Source organism: Dothidotthia symphoricarpi, assembly GCF_010015815.1.
Source record: "Dothidotthia symphoricarpi CBS 119687 unplaced genomic scaffold P153scaffold_5, whole genome shotgun sequence".
Lineage (NCBI taxonomy): Eukaryota > Fungi > Ascomycota > Dothideomycetes > Pleosporales > Dothidotthiaceae > Dothidotthia > Dothidotthia symphoricarpi.
Genome location: NW_022985012.1, coordinates 357,460 through 375,675, shown reverse-complemented (window position 1 = coordinate 375,675; position 18,216 = coordinate 357,460). Strand labels below are relative to the sequence as shown.

General features: G+C 53.1%; 9 protein-coding genes across 9 annotated transcripts; 3 read left to right on the top strand and 6 right to left on the bottom strand.

The window, feature by feature from the left end:
- Positions 1 to 26: 26 nt before the first annotated feature.
- Positions 27 to 1,239, bottom strand: P153DRAFT_364440 (uncharacterized protein). Its single transcript, XM_033667608.1, has 3 exons — positions 884 to 1,239; positions 408 to 690; positions 27 to 357 (listed from the first exon to the last, which is right to left on the bottom strand). Exons 1-3 carry the CDS (start codon positions 1,203 to 1,205, stop codon positions 126 to 128), a joined length of 837 nt encoding a protein of 278 aa, XP_033526364.1. The 5' UTR covers positions 1,206 to 1,239; the 3' UTR covers positions 27 to 125.
- Positions 1,240 to 1,372: 133 nt separating this feature from the next.
- P153DRAFT_364439 (uncharacterized protein) lies at positions 1,373 to 3,491 on the top strand. Its single transcript, XM_033667607.1, has 3 exons — positions 1,373 to 1,759; positions 1,810 to 2,929; positions 2,985 to 3,491. The coding sequence occupies exons 1-3, from the start codon at positions 1,402 to 1,404 to the stop codon at positions 3,133 to 3,135; spliced, it is 1,629 nt and encodes a 542-aa protein (XP_033526363.1). The 5' UTR covers positions 1,373 to 1,401; the 3' UTR covers positions 3,136 to 3,491.
- On the bottom strand, positions 2,983 to 4,300 carry P153DRAFT_364438 (SURF-family protein Shy1). The gene is made up of 3 exons (XM_033667606.1): positions 3,467 to 4,300; positions 3,306 to 3,411; positions 2,983 to 3,256 (listed from the first exon to the last, which is right to left on the bottom strand). The coding sequence occupies exons 1-3, from the start codon at positions 4,251 to 4,253 to the stop codon at positions 3,154 to 3,156; spliced, it is 996 nt and encodes a 331-aa protein (XP_033526362.1). The 5' UTR covers positions 4,254 to 4,300; the 3' UTR covers positions 2,983 to 3,153.
- Positions 4,301 to 4,392: 92 nt separating this feature from the next.
- Positions 4,393 to 5,566, top strand: P153DRAFT_182386 (uncharacterized protein). Its single transcript, XM_033662375.1, has 3 exons — positions 4,393 to 4,610; positions 4,670 to 4,770; positions 4,936 to 5,566. The coding sequence occupies exons 1-3, from the start codon at positions 4,434 to 4,436 to the stop codon at positions 5,264 to 5,266; spliced, it is 609 nt and encodes a 202-aa protein (XP_033526361.1). The 5' UTR covers positions 4,393 to 4,433; the 3' UTR covers positions 5,267 to 5,566.
- P153DRAFT_364437 (Annexin) lies at positions 5,404 to 7,957 on the bottom strand. The gene is made up of 3 exons (XM_033667605.1): positions 7,639 to 7,957; positions 5,908 to 7,522; positions 5,404 to 5,849 (listed from the first exon to the last, which is right to left on the bottom strand). Exons 1-3 carry the CDS (start codon positions 7,785 to 7,787, stop codon positions 5,499 to 5,501), a joined length of 2,115 nt encoding a protein of 704 aa, XP_033526360.1. The 5' UTR covers positions 7,788 to 7,957; the 3' UTR covers positions 5,404 to 5,498.
- Positions 7,958 to 8,557: 600 nt separating this feature from the next.
- On the bottom strand, positions 8,558 to 11,427 carry P153DRAFT_421037 (terpenoid synthase; the record flags this gene model as incomplete). The annotated part of the gene is made up of 5 exons (XM_033672282.1): positions 8,558 to 9,095; positions 9,530 to 10,783; positions 10,835 to 11,202; positions 11,251 to 11,350; positions 11,405 to 11,427. 5 exons carry the CDS (start codon positions 11,425 to 11,427, stop codon positions 8,558 to 8,560), a joined length of 2,283 nt encoding a protein of 760 aa, XP_033526359.1.
- Positions 11,428 to 11,638: 211 nt separating this feature from the next.
- Positions 11,639 to 13,972, top strand: P153DRAFT_310440 (carotenoid oxygenase). The gene is made up of 2 exons (XM_033664770.1): positions 11,639 to 11,783; positions 11,836 to 13,972. Exons 1-2 carry the CDS (start codon positions 11,740 to 11,742, stop codon positions 13,889 to 13,891), a joined length of 2,100 nt encoding a protein of 699 aa, XP_033526358.1. The 5' UTR covers positions 11,639 to 11,739; the 3' UTR covers positions 13,892 to 13,972.
- A 64-nt stretch (positions 13,973 to 14,036) lies between these two features.
- On the bottom strand, positions 14,037 to 16,256 carry P153DRAFT_421034 (phytoene desaturase). Its single transcript, XM_033672281.1, has 3 exons — positions 15,911 to 16,256; positions 15,318 to 15,851; positions 14,037 to 15,272 (listed from the first exon to the last, which is right to left on the bottom strand). The coding sequence occupies exons 1-3, from the start codon at positions 16,076 to 16,078 to the stop codon at positions 14,256 to 14,258; spliced, it is 1,719 nt and encodes a 572-aa protein (XP_033526357.1). The 5' UTR covers positions 16,079 to 16,256; the 3' UTR covers positions 14,037 to 14,255.
- A 366-nt stretch (positions 16,257 to 16,622) lies between these two features.
- On the bottom strand, positions 16,623 to 18,165 carry P153DRAFT_429190 (phosphoglycerate mutase-like protein). Its single transcript, XM_033672758.1, has 2 exons — positions 17,440 to 18,165; positions 16,623 to 17,391 (listed from the first exon to the last, which is right to left on the bottom strand). Exons 1-2 carry the CDS (start codon positions 18,034 to 18,036, stop codon positions 16,669 to 16,671), a joined length of 1,320 nt encoding a protein of 439 aa, XP_033526356.1. The 5' UTR covers positions 18,037 to 18,165; the 3' UTR covers positions 16,623 to 16,668.
- Positions 18,166 to 18,216: the final 51 nt, after the last annotated feature.

Below are 18,216 nucleotides of genomic sequence, written 5' to 3'. Positions count from 1 at the left end.
CGCTAGACATGGTGAACGCTGGACTTCTGATCAACGCCGTCTTCAAGCCGGCTTGTAGTTTCATTGCGAATTTATCTTGGGTATCATTGTGCAGCACACCATCCTCTTCGTAAACCACCTCCAACCTAGTAAAACAGAAAAATGCCATCGCCGCCGTCCTTCCTCTCATTAACAAAAACTTTTCTCGTAAGAAGCTTGTTGAGCGATTCGTGAAGCTCCCTCATGTCGAGAATGCCGCGCTTCTTCTGGTCGATATACGACACATCAATCACCACCCGTTTGAGATTCGCCGTCGACAGAGCCTTCTCTTCCAACAACGCAAATAGTCGGTCAGGTGTTCCTACTCCATAATCGACTCTGCAAGGACTGTCAACACCGCACTTCTCTCGTAAATTTAGCATACGTACTTTGTCTTCTTGAGATGTGCTACCTGATCGGCTAGCTTCAAGTGTTTCGCAAACAGCTTGGCCACACTCGGGTTTTTGACACCTTGCTTGGGTAGTCCAGACTTGAGAGATCTGCATATGTCGGCGGCTCGGATGCCAGAAGCTGTGACAACGATAGTATGTGGTGCTCCAGCTGGTTTTGGAGGCGTGGATTCCAATTTGCCGCACTGCGCTTTCAAGAAAGCGGAGAGGTTATCGGTTGTGCGAGGCTCAGTCCAACTGACGCTGTCCTGAACAGTTCGTGCTGTGATCGGTCAGTGCGTGTACGCTTCCGAGTGATCAATCAGAATGCGAAGAGTGCAGATACTCATACGTGTTGCCTACTGTCAACAAGGCGCGTCGACGAACAGAAGCTCGTCTAACACTCTGAAAGCCATGCATGTATAAAGCGGATAATCATAGTAAAGTAGTGAAGCAGAGAAGATAGACCGACTTACCAGCAATGAACTTGTCCTCGAGCTCAACACTACTCAGGTCCTTGCCATATAGTCGTGTTCGTGAATTGACATAATCTGCAAGCAGCTGGCCGTCCATCCTCTCAAAAGCATGGTTTACGCTCAGCTCTTGGTCTAGATCATCTTCATCGATATCCTTGACCTTTAGCTTTTTCTTCTCTTTCCGCTTTGCCTTCTTGGCTGCCTTTTTGCTGTCTTTGCCAGCCTCGGGTTCTGCCTCCCGCTTCCGCTTCTTCGATGTCGATGTAGGATCAAACTCAGCCTCAATCAGGGGCACGCCGCCATCTTCTTCGGAATCTGACATGGCGTGGCTAGTGTTTTGTGTGAGGATATGTAACGGTGAATGTTGAGAGTCGAAGAAAATGTTTAAGACGGCTTCCTATCGATAAGTCTAATCTAATTTGAGACTAGTCTTGTCGCGTTCCAAGCCGAACGCGACTTCCCTGTCTGACGTCTACCAACGAAACCACTACCCACATCACATCTGGACAATCCTAGCCATGGCGGAATCGGCGCGTAAGAAACAGCGCCTCTCCCCGGAGCAGCCGGCAGAAGAGGCACAGCACGCTGGTCCGCGCATCCAACCTACCACTCCCTTCCGTCGTGCCATCAGCGCAGGACCCACGCCAGGAAGCAGGCACACGCCAGCCTTCCATACTCCAGGCACTGGGCGGACGCCCCGAGGCGGACCAGCGACACGGCCTCTTACAGGGCGTCGAGTAGCTCCAACCACTCCCCATGCGATCAGAGCACTGCGAGAACGCGCCAATGCGGCCAGGACTCCAGGAAACAACCGCAGACGGAGTGGGAGAGTGCAGAGGGAAACTCCACGAGACATCTTGCGAGATTTGAGCAGAGGTAGGATTTCAAGTCTGCGTTGCTATACGACAAGTCATTGATCGGTACAGCGCTCGCCCGCGATAGTCACCCGGTCGAACCATCCCCCCAGACTCTACCACGGCGCTCTCGACATTCCGCACTGGATCTCCCAGACGTAGACGATGGCCCTGACCCCGCTGCGCCCCGCCTTTCCATGGCGCTCGATGACATGTACGACGAGGATAGTATCCACGAACGTCCGCCGCGACAATCATTACTGCCTGATCTACCGGATGATGTGGACGGCGGGACCATCCAATCCCTCGAATTCGGGCGACGGGCGCTGAGCGAAGACCCCCGGCTTGCAGGAAGGGTCAGCGAGCGATTTGCTGACTTCAGCGAATTGGGGGCGGTTGAAGAGGAATATGAGATCGACGGAACGTTCATCAACCAGCGTACGCCTGGCGGCGACCGGCTACTTGACCAGACCATCGACGAGGCGCTAGACGAGGATAACACTACGACTCAGATTCGAGCACTGACAGGTCGAAGGGATGGAAGACCGAGCGATGTTGACCTGGGCGTGTTTGGCGACGCAGAGGACGACATAGATGATCCCACGTTCAGATTTCACATTCCAGAGCGCATGCAAATACCTGTGCAAGAAGAGCCTGCAGAAGCGCAAGACGAGCAAAACTCGGATAACGAACTCCCAGGGCTTCCAGATGACGAACTGGAGGAAGAAGTGGAGGACACACAGCTGGAGGAGACTGCAGCACTGGACGTGGACGAGCCCGCAGAAGCACTCGGCGTAATTGACTGGGAATCTGACGACGGCTTCGACAACGACGCAGATCTCGTCGCATACCGCGAAGAAGAACCAGCACTAGATCGAAGTCTGCAAACACAGTCGCCCGAACGCTCTGCTGCCGAATCCAAACAACGCGCGGGCCGAAAAACCAAAGAAGTGAGGATCTCGAAGCGTGGACTCGAATACCCTTCCTTCCCAACAGCACCCGTCAAGAAACTTGCACTAGGATTCATGAAGTCACAAGGAAGTAAAGCGCAACTGAGCAAAGACACACTCGCCGCCCTCGTACGTACAACAGACGATTTCTTCGAACAGATTGGCGAGGATCTCGCAGCGTATGCGCAGCACGGTGGACGCAAGGTGATTGAAGAGAGCGACGTCATTGCGCTCATGAAAAGGTATGTTACATTCCACCTACTGTACACTCGTGCATATGCTGATCGTGACCGGCAGAACTCGCAAAACTACCAAGAACAGTACGGTGTTCTCGCTTGCGCAGAAGATACTCCCCAGGGAACTGTTGCAGCAGCTCAGAATGGAGCCGCTGCCCAAGCGGAGGGCGCAGAAGAGGAAGCTGGACATCATCGAAGAGGAAGACGAATGATGAAGATGCGTTATGCTGTTATGACCAATCGACGCTGTGTCGTACCCGCCGCTGGGTCCCTGATATAGGCTTCTTGACAACCATCCAGAACATGATGGATGTGGCGAAACTCAACGCGTACCTGACGATGATTAGCTGTTGTTTCAGTCGCAAAGGTGGAAGTTACGCACCAAGTAAAGATGTACTGCGTGTGGTTGTTCCTCAGGTTCACAGTCGGCGCCCTCCCAATCGGTACACCCTTGGGTTCGCGCTCATAGTTTGTGAGCAAGTCCGGTACTGTCCATAGTCAGATACCCCAATCCATTTTACCATGCAATCAGGAAGAACTCACCCATCGTCTCCTCAACCCACACAGCCTGACTCTCACTCCACTCCGCCATGCCCTTGACATCAGGGAAAAACCACTTTCCTTGCTCTGGCAGATTGCTTGGCGTAAACATGTTCCCCTTTGGCGGGGCTCTCAACAGCCCCTCGACAGTGACCTCCCCCTCGGGCAACGCACCATTTTTCTTCCTAAACCACTGCGGCGCAGCATCCTTCTTAATCCACCCGCGACAACACAGGATCTTGTGCTTCCCGCCCTTCCCATCCTCCCTCTCCAACGGCGTCACAACCGTATACCCCTCCTCCCCATCCAGCATCCGCGGCCCAATCAACATCTCCTGATCGTGCCGTAACCGCCCCCGAGCATACACGCGCCGGTAGTCAAACGCATCGATAGCCTCAGGGTCGATTCGCAGCGGGAGCTCGAGCGGCGGGAACGTGAGCCGGTCCTCGAAGCGCGCGACTAGCTCCGTCTTCCAGCCCAGGCGCTTGACTTGCCAGCAGCCGAGCACGAAGGCTGTGAGCGGGATGATGGCGAGGATGATCAGGCCCGGGCCGTGTTGTTTCCCCACGCGTGCCATTTTCGCCGGCCGGTCGAGGACAGATACAAAATTCGGGTCCAGGCCGGGGCCGCCGCCGACGCTGCGCCGGAAGACGAGCACGCGTGGTGTGGAGCGTGGGGAGGGCGGTTGGCGCAGGCATTGTGGGCGCGGGCGCGTCGAGAGTGTGAGGTTTGGGGCGTGGATAGAGTAGTGGCGCCGGAAGAGGGTGAGGAATGGGTTTGGTTTCGGCATTGTGGCGGTTGGTGGTGAGCGATTGCTGGCGCTGGGCGTGTTGAAAGTCGATGTCGGATTTCCTGGAGGTGCATTGCGCTAGTGGATGATGGCCCCGCAATACCGTACCTACAGCTCGAGCTTGAGCTTAAGCTTGAGCTCTTGATCCATAACACGTATATTCACTCCCAAACAATTGCCATGGCAGAGATTCAAGCATCTCCTGTACTCGCTCCAGAAAGCATACCGAACGTCGACAATTCAGAAGACGAGAAGAAAGCTCTCCTCATTCGGCTGGATGATTTATTGGAAGAGTACCTGAACACACTCGATGAATATCAGAAAGCCAGAGAGCAATTGTCGAAACAGTTGTCTTCTGTGAGTTTAATATCTGCCCTGGTATTAGTATTTATAGGAGCTGACAAAAGGGTTTCCAGGGCTACTTGTCGCTGGCACAAGCCAACTTCCACAATCAATCAACATCGACTCGGTATGGACAGGACTGCTATGATGAGCGTATGCAGGTGATACGGAAGATGTATGTTTATTTGACAGAATTCCTTATCGAGGCCGTTCATTCTTCAAGTCCATATGTTGTTCATGTTGAACATTGTCTGTTATCTCATTTTCTCACTCTCAAATCAACATACATGCACTTTCTACCAGCAAATACCTACTCCAACAAACTAACCAACACTCCCAGCACCATAACCGCACCCGCCACAGATCAGATCGCCTTCTCAACCTCCTCCACGCAGCCCTCCCCCAACGGCCCAGAAAAAGAAACCAATTCTCCAACCCCAGAGGAGTCCGAGAAGCCATCCCCAGAGGAGTCCAAAAAACCATCCCCTAACCCAGCCTCCGACCCCCTCCGCTGGTTCGGCATCTTGGTCCCCCAAGCCCTGCGCTCCGCCCAAGCGTCGTTCATCTCGGCCGTCGACAGATCGATACCGGACTTGGCTACGTTGGCTCGGGAGCTGAGAGGGCTGGAGATGGAGGTTGGGAGGGTGCAGAAGCAGATTAAGAGGTTGTAAGAGTGGTGTACCTGTTAGAGGTTGGCCGGGAGGATCAAGGCTTGTGAGGAGTGTGATTGTGTTCAGATCTTTTGCACTGACATATGGGGATCTCGCTGAACTCAAGTTTCTCGCTCATATGCAGTAAACGGCTTAATTCCAAGCTAGGTATCGAAACACAACATTCTAGGCACTCAGCCTCTCATCATACTATACACTGAAGCTCCACCCTAATCACCCCCCTCCCTCCCACCTACCTCGCCGACTGACAGATAGCGATGCAAAACTCCCTGAAATCCCCCTTCGTCGCCTCCTCCAAATCCTCCTCCACCACACGTCCGTACTTCTCCTCATACTCCGTCTGCACGCGCATGAGATGCGCACGATCCCAATGCAAGCGCACGAGGCGCGAGATGAGCAACTCGACGCGCTGCTGGCGCTCATGCTTGCTGGACGACGTTTCGCGGGCGGACACGCGGTTGGAGGATGTGCGGGGCCCATCGGGCGTGGGCTCGATGAGGTCCATGAGCGCGTGGTGGAGGAGCATTGCGTCTCGTGCAGGGCGGTTGATGACGCCGTTGAGGATGTGGGCTACGACTTCGCCCTGGGGAGAGTGTTAGTTACTTGTTTGTCTCGCTGGATAGGGGAGATATTGTGCTTACGACTAGGTTGTTGCTCTTGCGCAGGGCGTCTCGAGCAAAGCTACCCTGGTACACTCTCTCGTACGTGCGCAGCACCTCGCGCAGATGCGCATCGCTCCGCATAAGGACGATGCTCAGAATAGTGCTTTCGCCGCCCTCGCGTGCCTTGATCGCTTTATACAGCGTGTCAACGTCACGATGTACGTATTCAGGCGGCCACACATCTGTTTCCTCCTGGCGCTCGCCTTCGAGGGTCATGAGAACGGCTTTGCGGAACTTGTCCGCCTTGAGCTCCTTGTCCATGCAGCGCGTGAGCGAGTCGCCATAGCGCTTGTCCTTGAAGGCTGCCTTGATCTCGCGCATTTCGTGGTTCTGGCGGCCCATGAGCGCTTCGATGAGCAGCTCGCGGCGCGCAGAATGCGACTGGTACCAGTAGTTTGCCCAGTAGCCTTCGCCCTCGTACTTGCCCAGTGCGGTGACGTAGGCGACTTTGCCGAAGCTACCAGTCGTTTTCAACTTGATATGTTTGGCGATGTTGATGCCGCGGCCTTGGACTTTGCAGTGGCGCTTGTACTCGGACCTCAGCTCCAGCATCTCGTCGTGCGATAACGCTGGTAGGATGTCGATCATGGGGTCTGGATTAGGAGCTCGACCAGCCATGGCGTCGACGAGCGCAAAGGCGTCCTCGGTTGCGTCGTAGGCCTTTACCCTCCGCTTTTCGTTCTCTTGGGGTCGCCCGCCACGGCCGGATGCTTCCATAGCGAGCTTGTCGTTGTGTGCCGGCCGCGACAAGGCATTTGATGGTGGTGGTAAGGGTGAGAGTGAGCGATGGCGGCCATGCCTGGAGCGACTGGAGGATCGTGGGGAGTGGCTGTCGAGCACCGACAGATGAGATAAGTCGTCGTCGAGCATCATGGCTTGGGGCATGGGACTTATGGATTGATATGTGCCGTGGTATGCCTCCAGTAATGGACTCGGCGGCGGTAGAGCCCCGTCTTGGAACCCTCCCGACCTGCCTGCAGTCGCAATGTTGAGGTTTCCCCCACCGCCGCCGCCGCCTGGGACGATCTCGACCAGCTTGCGACCGTCATACGAGCCTATTGGTTGCGACATTGCGCGGTGGTGTTCTGGGCGCGGAGAGCGCGATCCCATTGGAGGCTGCGCATACATGGGCTGCTGAGCTGTTGGCGATGGCGCATGCCTAGTTTGCTGCACCGGCTGTTGCGCATACGTCTGTTGCTGCGCTGGTTGTTGCGCATACGCCGGTTGCTGAGCTTGTGGTTGCTGCGCATACGTGGGCTGGGCCGGTGGTTGCGGCGCATACACGGGTTGCTGGGCTGTCTGGGGCGGCGCGCGCATAGGTTGCGGAGCCATTGGAGGCGGCGCACGCATAGGTTGCTGGACTGGAGGTTGAGGCGCATACACGGGCTGGGCTACACTTGGCTGCACGGCAGCATACTGGGCCTGCGACGCGTTGAAAGCATTAGAATTGTGCGGCTGCGGCTGCGGTTGCGCATACTGCGGCGCGTTCCCGCCCGTCGACGGAGTCCTCGCGTGCGCGGCATGAGAGGCAGGCGTAGCAGTGTATGCGAACTGCGGTGGGATGGGCGCGTATTGGACGTTGTTCTGCGGTGTTCTAAAGGCCATGTCTCAGCTCTCTTTTCTCTACTCTTTCACAAAAACAAACACTGATGGAGAGAATGGGAAAGGGCGCAGAGGCTCTCCCTTGCTCAGTCTTATTATATTACTCACGTCGCGTACGGCTGTCCTCCTGGTTGCCTAACCTCGTACTGCGGGGCTGCAGCTGAGCTGTGGTGTGCCTGGCTGCTGGAGTGAGAGCGTGTGCGACCGCGTCCCGGCGACTTGGACCGCGACCGCTTGTCCTTAGGACGCAGAGACATGGTCTAGGAACGAGAGTAGTTTGGAAACGAAGGCATGGAAGCTGAGATGTCAATCTTCAGGCGGGGAAGAGGCCATTAGATACATGTCCCTTAAAGTTTGACAATCGGCCCCAAGAGGGTTCTGCCGTTGTAGTGGAAATTACCACCGCCGGCGGTTATGTAGGACAGAGGCGCATGCCGCTAATAACGCCTTCTCGAGCCGCCAAACTGTCTCACAATCTATTAATTGACTTAGCAGAAGCCATACCGAGGTCCCGGAGAATTTGTGCAGTTGTTATTGTAGCATATGTGAGGGAAAAAAGTATACATCTTTCACCCACGAGACATCAATCCCAGCGCCGCCGAATGATTGGTCTTGCAGGATCCCATGGACCACGAATCTCGTTCTTGTATTTCTGCAGCCCGATCAACCACCAGCTGCAAATGCCCATACAAAGGAAAGTGACTATGCCCCCCAAAATCACACCAGCGATAAAGGCGCCCTGGCCACCACCAGTCAAGATAACGAACACACCGCCCCACGCAGCGATGATCAGCGCGATCGTAAGAACCAGATGGCCTTGCCCAGACTGCGCACGAAGTTGTCGTCGGAAGATTGGGAAAAGACCGAATACCTCAATGGAGAAGAGGGTCAAGGAAAACACGTGTGTGGTGGAGGGAAGACGCGAGGCAAGAACAGCAGATGCCATCATTGCAGAATTAGTTGATATAGAAGCTGGTAGTCTACACAGTTGATTAGCGAACAACCTATGAGTACGATACAAGCTATCTTACTGTGCACCTGAACCGCCGCTGTAGTCGAAGAAAGCAACATTCATCATCAGTAACCATGAGCTGATAGCCCAAATGGAATCACTGGTTGTCGAGCGTGTCAACGACTTGAGGATGGGGCTGAGACCAAGCAGAGCAGCATAGATCAGCACAGCAGACTTTGCAGTTGCTAGCCGCTGCTGAGCGCGCGGTGAGAGAGTTGACGCGCCGGGAAAAGAAGTCTCGCTCGTGTCATTGGTAGGTGTATGTGTTGAAGACGGTTCTGGCGGTGCACCCAACTCTTGCCCCATCCAATGATCCCACAACACCCAACCCAAGACGGTACACAGGCTTGCCCAGCCTACTACTGAAACAGATGACACTCTGCCTTGAATGATGGCAACGAAACAACAGCAGAAGATGGCGACTGACGCAAGATGCTGCACAATGACGGACACATCGGCCATGAGTGACCAGAATTCATAAGGCTGCAGACGTGGATTGCGTTGGAGATGATCGAGAAATGTCTTTTCGTCGGTGTAGTTGTCGGGGACTGTGCTCATCAGACATTGCTACTCGATTCGCGCCGTCGTAACTGACATGGCTGTTTGAACCATAGGAGCTTCTTGTAGTGACCTTTTGGCCGGCGACCTACGCTGCGTGGCCCATCCCTTCTCTTTCTAGTCACTGCTGGGGAGTTGTAAAATGCATCTGCAGGGTTGAGTAGCCGACCGGGATCCATATCAGGCAATACAAATATCGGATGCGACGGATGGCTAACGTGATGGTCAAATCAATCAGGGTGAAGTTGTAGAGAGTGAGCCACGCGAATTCTTCGGAACGTCGGAACTATCTGCTAGTCATGTATTTGGCTACAAAGAGCGACTCAACGATAATTTAATCAGGCTGTCATGATGTATATGGTATTTTGAAGTATTCCGTACATGTAATCGATCTTTTTTTTGCCGCATAAGGCCACCATTGCTCGCTACAGATGTAAAGTCTTCCACGCGACCACCAACCGCCTCCATTTTGGCACAGTGGCCCGTCCAGCTTTCACTATATAACCGTCTTGTCTCAATGCCCTGCCAATCTCCATGTAGCTTTCAATGGCGACCCTGATTGGCCCTCTAGCTTCAATTGGCAAATGCTCAATGGCGCCCTTGGCCTCTGTATAGAGGGAGAAAGCATTGTCCAACAGTCGCGTGCGCAGCCTTTCTATCCGCGGGTCGTTGGGGGCCTTCAGGACGTCGTCGTAATTCATCCCAACTTCCTGTAGCCAGGTTGATGGTAGATACACACGACCAATCTTGGCATCAACACCTATGTCTCGTGCAATGTTGACGTACTGCAGTGCAATGCCCGCGCGATTTCCAGCGCTGACAATCTTACATTGCTCTTTGGATGTCATGTTACTGGGGTATAAGTTGAAGATCAACTCAATGCACATTTGAGCTACAGTGCCAGCCACCCTTTCAGAGTACAACCGTAGGTCTGCTTCAGTTCTAATCGGAGGCGCAGTATTGAAAGCAAGATCCATCTCAAACCCGCGAAGCAAATCTTCTAAAGGCTGACGCGACATCTTAGTGACTGGAAGTTGCTGTAGGGCGGATTGGGCGTCGAGTGGAAAATCATTATGAATGTGATTCAACATTGAAGTCTTTGATCCGTTCTCACTGTACGCAATGCCCAAAAATCTGTGCAGTTTGGTTATCCAGTCTTTGGCTTCTTGAGCTGTAGTAGCGTTATCCACTAAATCATCAGCGACGCGGCAGAAGGAGTAAAGCAGTAATAGATCAGCCCGCAAAAGTCCCGGGAAAGTCGAAGAAGCGAGGTAAAAGCTACGGCTCTTCTTTTTCAAGCGGTGCACGGCCTCCTGAAGACCCGTAAGGCGTGCGTCATCGTATTGTGAGCGCGGAGTCAGAAGGGCACGCATGAGAACTACTGGTGACGGTAACAGTGGCGGGTCTGGGAACAGTGTCGGAAATGTATGCAATACGGCGAGGGCGTTGTCAAAGGCGAGTTGACCAAAAACGATGAGTGTGTTTGTCACAAGGAAGAAAAGAGCTTCCTCAATCTCCAATCCGTCCCACAGGTGCACGCTATATTTGGTGCCTTTGCTGATGACCCAAGTTCCCCTACGCAAGGCCAGGGTGTCAACGACCCAGAGGTAGAGAGTCGGAAGTATAATGGGCAGCAGAGTGTTCGTCAACGGGAGGCCAAGGATGAACTGGTGCGCAAGGCTCCTATATCCTCATTAGTGTCACAGTCTCACACGTGTAGGAACCATATCTTACCACAGCAGCAGCAAAAAGGGACCCGACCAGACCAGTATGAGCCCGGTGTAAGTCCCCAACCCATTCTCACTAACACGGCACCATCCCCACGCAATTGCTCCAAGGAGAACCACCTGTCCAGCGAGCTTCTGGTAGGACCCTTGTGCTCGTGACGCGAGGCGCCCAGCGTGTAGATAGGCTGGCTGGAAGGTGGGGCGGGTGAGAATGAGGTACAAGAGTGACGTGTTGTAAGTCTGGATGATGAAGAAGAAAACCTCCTCGAGGGGAATATCGAGTAGCGTCGGGCCAATAATGACATGGCTAGGGTAGCTCCAGATGCGGGTGCGAATGAGGTACGAGTCCCAGGGGATGGTTGAGACGACGGCGACCTTCCAGTGTCAGGGCAGCGCCTTCGCAGCGAGAGTCGCTGTACGTACCGTCACGAGGAATCCGACTTTGTAGGCGTCCAGCTTGGTAAACAGAGGTCGGTACAGCAGAGTGAGCAACACGGCCGGTGGAATGGTGTACTTGACATGGCTGGCCGCTCTCCGTCAGTCTATTGATGTTGCCAGCACCCGCATGTCAACGTACACAAGCGCATAGTCAGTTCCCATTGTCACAGCTGATGGCGTTGGAGCGCTCCGTCTGATGTGCCCTGGGATTGCGATCTATGTCGATTTGAGACGGCCATGGTGTGTTGGGGTGTCGTTGGAAACGCGGCTCCCACCATGAACGAGCCCTGCCGCATGCAGCCTGGTGCATAGTCCGAGCGCCGGGCTGTGACATCATTATTCCTCAGTGACTTGCATCGTTAGCACATGTCATCTAATGCCTGCAACGACGCGTCGTTCAATCGTATGTTCGCTGTTCGGCCATTGTAACCGGAGAACTCGCAATGTCGAGAGCACCATCTCTCTTCATTCGCAATGTCCACTCCAAAGAGGAGCCGGGATGGAGCGTCGAAACACCCGTATGTTGTCTTCTCGTCGTCTTCGACTTACGCGTGCCTGACAATGTCACAGATACCTCACTGGCAACTTTGCGCCCGTGGCAAAGACCTGGCCTCCGACACCCGTCACTTGGACTGGAGACCTTCCTGAAGAGCTGCATGGCGGCATGTATGTTCGAAACGGAGGCAACCCCGTCACCAATTCCGATCTTGGACGTGAAGCCCACTGGTTCGATGGCGATGGGATGCTTTCAGGCGTGTGGTTCGAACGCTCGCCCATTGGCACAAACAAGCCCGTCGTGCACTTTGTCAACCAATTCATTCTCACTGATGTGTACCTCTCCGCCGTTGAGAACAGCTCTTTGCGGACGCCCATACTGCCAAGCATCGCAACACTGGTCAATCCAATTTCCAGCCTGATTTTCATCGTGTGGAGAATCCTGCGTAGTGTTTTTATCGTTTTGTTATCTCGTCTTCCCGGGTCACAATATGCCATAAAGAGAATCAGTGTCGCAAACACCAGCGTTCTCTATCATGACGGACGAGCCCTGGCGGCGTGCGAGAGCGGACCACCAATTCGTGTCACATTGCCGGAGCTTGAGACTGTTGGCTGGTTCGACGGAATCAGGGCGGAAGGCGAACCCTCTCCCCGGATGCCGCACGGCAAGCAACAGCCTGGGCTTGGGGGATCAGGACCGTTGAGCTGGATTCGGGAATGGACGACGGGCCATCCCAAGGTGGATCCTGTAACTGGGGAAATGATCCTTTTTCACTGCAGTTTTATCCCACCCTACGTACACTATTCCCTCATACCAACAACAGCCACCAAAACCATCACACCAGTCCCAGAATCCACGAGACTACTCAATGCTCCGGTTCCCGGGTGTTCTGGCGGAAAACTAATGCACGACTTTGGCGTGTCAAGGCATCACACCGTTATCCTCGATCTTCCGCTTACCCTGTCTCCCCTGAACCTTGCGAAAAACAGGCCTGTCGTCTCGTATGAGCCTAAAAAGCCCGCTCGATTTGGTGTTTTCCCTCGTCACTGTCCACAGGCGGTACGATGGTTCGAGACCAGTGGTTGCTGTATTTTCCACACGGCCAACACGTGGGATGAGCTCGATAGCGAGGGTAACACTGTTGCTGTCAACCTTCTTGCTTGTCGCCTTACGTCTGCGTCTCTAGTATTTAGTGCTGGCAATATCGCGCCTCCGCCCCATCCGAATAGCGAGAACCCAACGCGTCGCAAGCCCGTACCTTTGTTGACTAGATATGATCGCGTTGGTGCAACACAGGATCTTGAAAAGGGACCCGTCGACGAAACCTCGCCGCTTTTAGGTCAGGTACACTCACCTGTAGGTGACGGAGAGGCGAGTATGTCCACAAGCATACCGATGACGCACGACGATCAAGAGCAATGTCGACTCTACTACTATCGCTTTCCATTGAATTCCATGGCATCCAACACCATCTCGCACCAATTTGCATTGTCGGCCATACCTTTCGAATTTCCCGCAGTGTCCCCATTTACCGACATGGATCACGCGCGCTATGTTTATGGTTGCAGTACGTCCGTCGAATCCTTTGGCGCCGCACTGGGCAAGGCCACAAAGATCGACGTGATCGTCAGAATGGATGTCAAAGCCCTCCTTGCTCGTGCACAAACTTCGAAACCAGAAGAAATTACAGGCTGTGTTGATAATCGCACCATTCAGCAGATTCTCGCTTCCCGAGACCCCACGGATTCCATCAAAGCATTTGAACTTCCCCCTCGTCATTTTGCTCAGGAAGCCAGGTTCGTTCCTCGCGTGCGCCACGACTCTGAAGTTCTTGAAGAAGAGGGCTACCTACTATTTTATGTCTTTGACGAAAACCAACTGGACGAACAAGGTGAGTGCAGAGTGGGCGCAAAGAGCGAGTTGTGGGTCTTGGATGCTAGCACAATGGATAGAGTTGTCTGCAAGATCCAGCTACCCACGAGGATCCCCTATGGCCTACATGGAAATTGGTTTACTGAAGAGCAAATCAGAAGGCAACGGGGTTTTGAGTCCGTGAGAACGGTAACAAAGACAAGCCACGAAACTGGTCAAAGTCGAGGCAAACAAAAGTTGATAAGCCTCCTAGGCTGATAGTTACAGAGCTTTTCTTTACAATAATAGTATACTCGCTGATCACGTATGATCAGCTTAATTTCAATATGACATCTGAACACTCAAGACTGGCATACCTCTTTGAACACTTGTTGCTTTTCTCATGCGATACCCCATGTGTGATCTCCCATGTTGACGATGATTGTGCACGTGTTATGTGAACATATGCCAATATTTCGGACTCTGATCGAGAGATAATAGAAATAGTGCTTATGACTAACAGCAGATAGTATGCAACAACAGCCATACCACGAGCATGGCATGATACGAATACACCGTATTTCCCTCAGAAGGGCGAGAAAGAAACTAAACTTCGCATACCATTGTCTATGCCCATTACCTTCTAATTCCACACACCCATAGATCTCAAGACGAACATGACGAAGAACGCCAGCAGACCCATCTGAAGCAACCCGCCAAATGCTAGTCCCTGCGTGACATCTAGAGGATTAACACTCTTCTTCTGTGTCTTGTCTCCTGAGCTCAACCTCGGGATCCGCTTCTCCGCTCGCAACGAGTCCATAACCTGCTCGCTGACCAACTTCGCACCAGCAAGAACAATCGGCACACCAGTCCCTGGATGCGTACTCGCGCCGACAAAGTACAGACTCTCGATACTCCGATGTTTAGTCTTCGGACGAAAGCTCAGGACGTTGAAGAACGAATGGCTCAGTCCGAGGATCGCGCCTCGATCAAGGTTGAACGTGGATTTCCAGCTTGGTGGTGTGTTGACTACCTCCTCTGTGATATGCGCGCCGAGGGAAATGGCGAGCCGCGTTTCGATAGTCTTGAGAACCATGCTGCGTGCTGTAGCGACCATGGCATCCCAATCTTGCGATGTGCCTGCTGAGCTCGCAAGCCCTTTGTGGGAGTCTGTTGCCGAGTCGTGCAAGTGTCCCACAGGAACGAGTACGACGATGGAATCGCATCCCTTAGGAGCGGCAGAAGGGTCCACGCGAGACGGAACGTTTACGTAGAAGCTTGGCTGGTCGGGAATCAAGTGCTTCTTGAAGATGCTGTCGAAGCTCTCCTTGAAGTCCTCGGCGAGGAAGATGTTGTGTGCCGTTAGTTCGGGGAACTGCTTGTCGAGCGCCCAGTAGAAGGATATACTCGAACATGAAGCTTTGCGTTTCAGAAGTGACTTCGCGAAGGATGTCGTAGGTAGGAGTTGGTTGTACGCATATGATAAGTCTGCGTTGCAGATGACCACGTCCGCGTGCAGTGGTTTCTTCCCTTCGTCTTCGAAAACAATGCCTGTTGCGCGCTTCCCGTCATCTGAGATTTTGATCTCGGCAATAGGACTATCAAACATGTACTCAACGCCCAGACGCTCCCCAATGTTGACGAGGGCTTCTACCACCTGGCCCAGTCAGCGTGAGTAATTAATGCGTGCGTACATACATACCTTGTGGAAACCACCAAGTGGATACCATATCCCCTCAGCCAGCTCCGTATATTGCAGCAAGCTGTATGTTCCAGGAGCATCAAAGGGACTCATGCCCATGTACATGCTCGCAAACGTGAATACTCTTCTCAATCTCTCCGTCCAAAAATACTTGCTCGCCCTGCTGTAGATGCTTTCAAAAGGATGTAATTCGAGAAGATGTTTCAAGAAACTTGGACGCATCATGCTCAGCAACGAGTAAAAGTTTTTCTTCAGTACATGAGTGACAGCCAATTCGTAGTGGCGATGCGACTCTTGAAGAAAGCCAAGATAGCGCTCAAACCCGTCCTTGCCCTCGAAACGCTCCACCTCAGCCTTCATGTCAGCGAGGTCTGTCGAGAGTCTGAAAGAGGTGCCATCGTGAAAATGAACGTTGTAATTGGGTTCGCATTTGACCAATTTAACGCCTTCGTCTTCGAGCGAGGTCCCGAGTTCCTGGAATGTCTCGTGGAAAAGTTGAGGTAGTAGAAGTAAACTCGGGCCTTGATCGAATCTCTGTGCAAAAGTCAGCCAATCAGTCTTGTTGGCCGTATGTACAGCACGGGAAATCATACGTATCCCTGACGATGTATCAAACTACACCTTCCACCAGAAAAGGCATTCTTCTCGACTACCGTGACTTTGCACCCTGCTGCTGCCAGACGCGCTGCGGTGGCGACGCCTCCAACACCAGCGCCGACAATTATGACACTAGGGCGAGTGTCTTTGGTGTCTCCTCCCATCGCAAGATTTACCTGTTCGTGCAGTGTTATGGTTGCGATCGGCGGTTCGAGGAAGTACTCGGAGCGTCAGGTTATCGTATTCGGCGCTCATAGTCATGACGTCTTCGAAAGTTGGACCTGATTGTGTTGCACATTCATCGTGTGCACACTACCGTTCCCTGCTATTCCAAGAGGTTTGTATTCGACTTTTGGAGTCTTGAAATGCAAGTTTCATATATGAAATTGTAGGCTGCAATAAATCACGTGAACAAACATAAATAGGAATGTGCATAAAATCATAGACAAAAACTCCTTGGAACTTCATAATAGATAGGTATCAGCGTGGTTGAAAGGCTGAGTACTGATATAAGACAATTCGATGTGTCTGTAGCTATCAAGCTCAGTCTTTCCGACGGATCACAAAACATGAAATATCATTATCATTCAACCACCCAATCCAGATGAGCTTGAATCAACACCGTCCTTTACACTCGTTTACAATTCGGTCTCACAAGAATCACTTACACCAAAGCACACGTATTTTGTCAAACAGAACGAGCAAAGTCGAGCGAGGAAAGGGGTATAATATTAAACTATTTAACGTATTATCATTAAGAGCTGTAAATGCTCAGTGTGTCGGTCGAGTTTGTGTAATCAGGCTGGCACTTCTCGGTGTAACCGCCGAAGAGCTCGCCTCTACCCTGGATGTACTTCTGGTATGCAGCTTGCGAGCAGCTCTCACCCGGCCCGTCAGCGCAAGGCAGCGGTTGAGGGCTCTGGTTGACTAGCACTCGGACGTAATCGCCGTCGGCGAAACCATAAGAGTCGCATGTCATCCTCTCAATAGCGATGTTTGTCAAGAAGGGAATGATCAGCGAAGACCTCCAGGCGCGTCCGTAGTTTTGCATTTTAAGCGGCATAGTGGCGTTTACGTCGTTGGCTCCAGAGAAGGCAGAGTTGTTGAAAATACCAAGGGCGACAATAACCGTGGGTGGCAACTCTCGGTGGGTGAACGACACGTGAATGTCTTGCTCGGCGCTCTCGTTGAAGAGAGTTTCAGTCGTGGCGTCCAACCATGGGAAGCCGAGGACGCCTGAGATCTGGTTGCCGTATCCGACGTTGTAGTGGTACTGGATATCGTTCATGTACTCGAAGGCAAGCCACTCGTTTGGAGAGAAGAGCTCTGGGGAGCAGAAGGGCGACGATCCTCTGATGACCGTCTCATATCCGCAAAGCTCTTGCATGCCCACGATGTCATCCGCAGTGAAGTTGAAGCCAGGGGCGAGGTCGTGCAGACGCGCGATGATGGGTGCTGTGTAGACCTCCTTGTATTCCTAGGCAAGTTAGTTTCAGAAAGCACCAGTGCTGCAAATATCACGTACTGATGACTGGTCGCTTCCATAGGAAGAGCTGTATTTCGGGCAGCCCTTGTAAGGCGTCAACGAATCGGCACCACGTGCTTCACTCTCGGGCACCGAAACTTGCTCCGTCTTGTTGCTTGATCCAGACAATCCGTCGATAAACGAAGATGTGCTGAGCTCAGTCCGCTCTGCCGTCGACGTCCACACCTGCTTAGGCGCCTTGAAGGACGGATAGCGCAGGCGAACATCCACGCCCAGCTTGTACGCCTCAAGTCTGCCAACAGTCGTCAGATCCTCCAGTTCCTCTTCGGTGATAGGCGACTGCCATGTCGCCAGGAAATCCAAAGGACCCGCCCTGCGCCAGTCTGCAGTTGTGTTCACGAGCTTGTCGGTGAAAGGCTCAATGTACTCCTCGTAATCAAAGTCGTTCGCGTAGATGGCAGCATGGCGTACAAGATAGGCGGCGCGGCTAACATTGCAGCCTTGCGGCGGCTTGGGGTCGAGCACCGGACTCTCGAAATATGGGGCAATGCCGGCGAGATGCTCGAGGGGATTAAAGGAGTATGCTGCTTGGGCGGTGCCAGCGAGGGCGAGGGAAAGGAGGGGGCTGGAAATCATCTTGCGGACGTCTTTCTACAGTCTACACGACGCGGGCACGCCTGCCTTTTGAAGCGTGGCACTGGGAAGCACATCATGCCATGGACACAAGCGGGAGACACGGCCCGCAATTCAAACCTGATTTTGACGTTTTTTGCTACACACTAAACACTAGATGCCAGTGTCGCGGTTGTTATGACG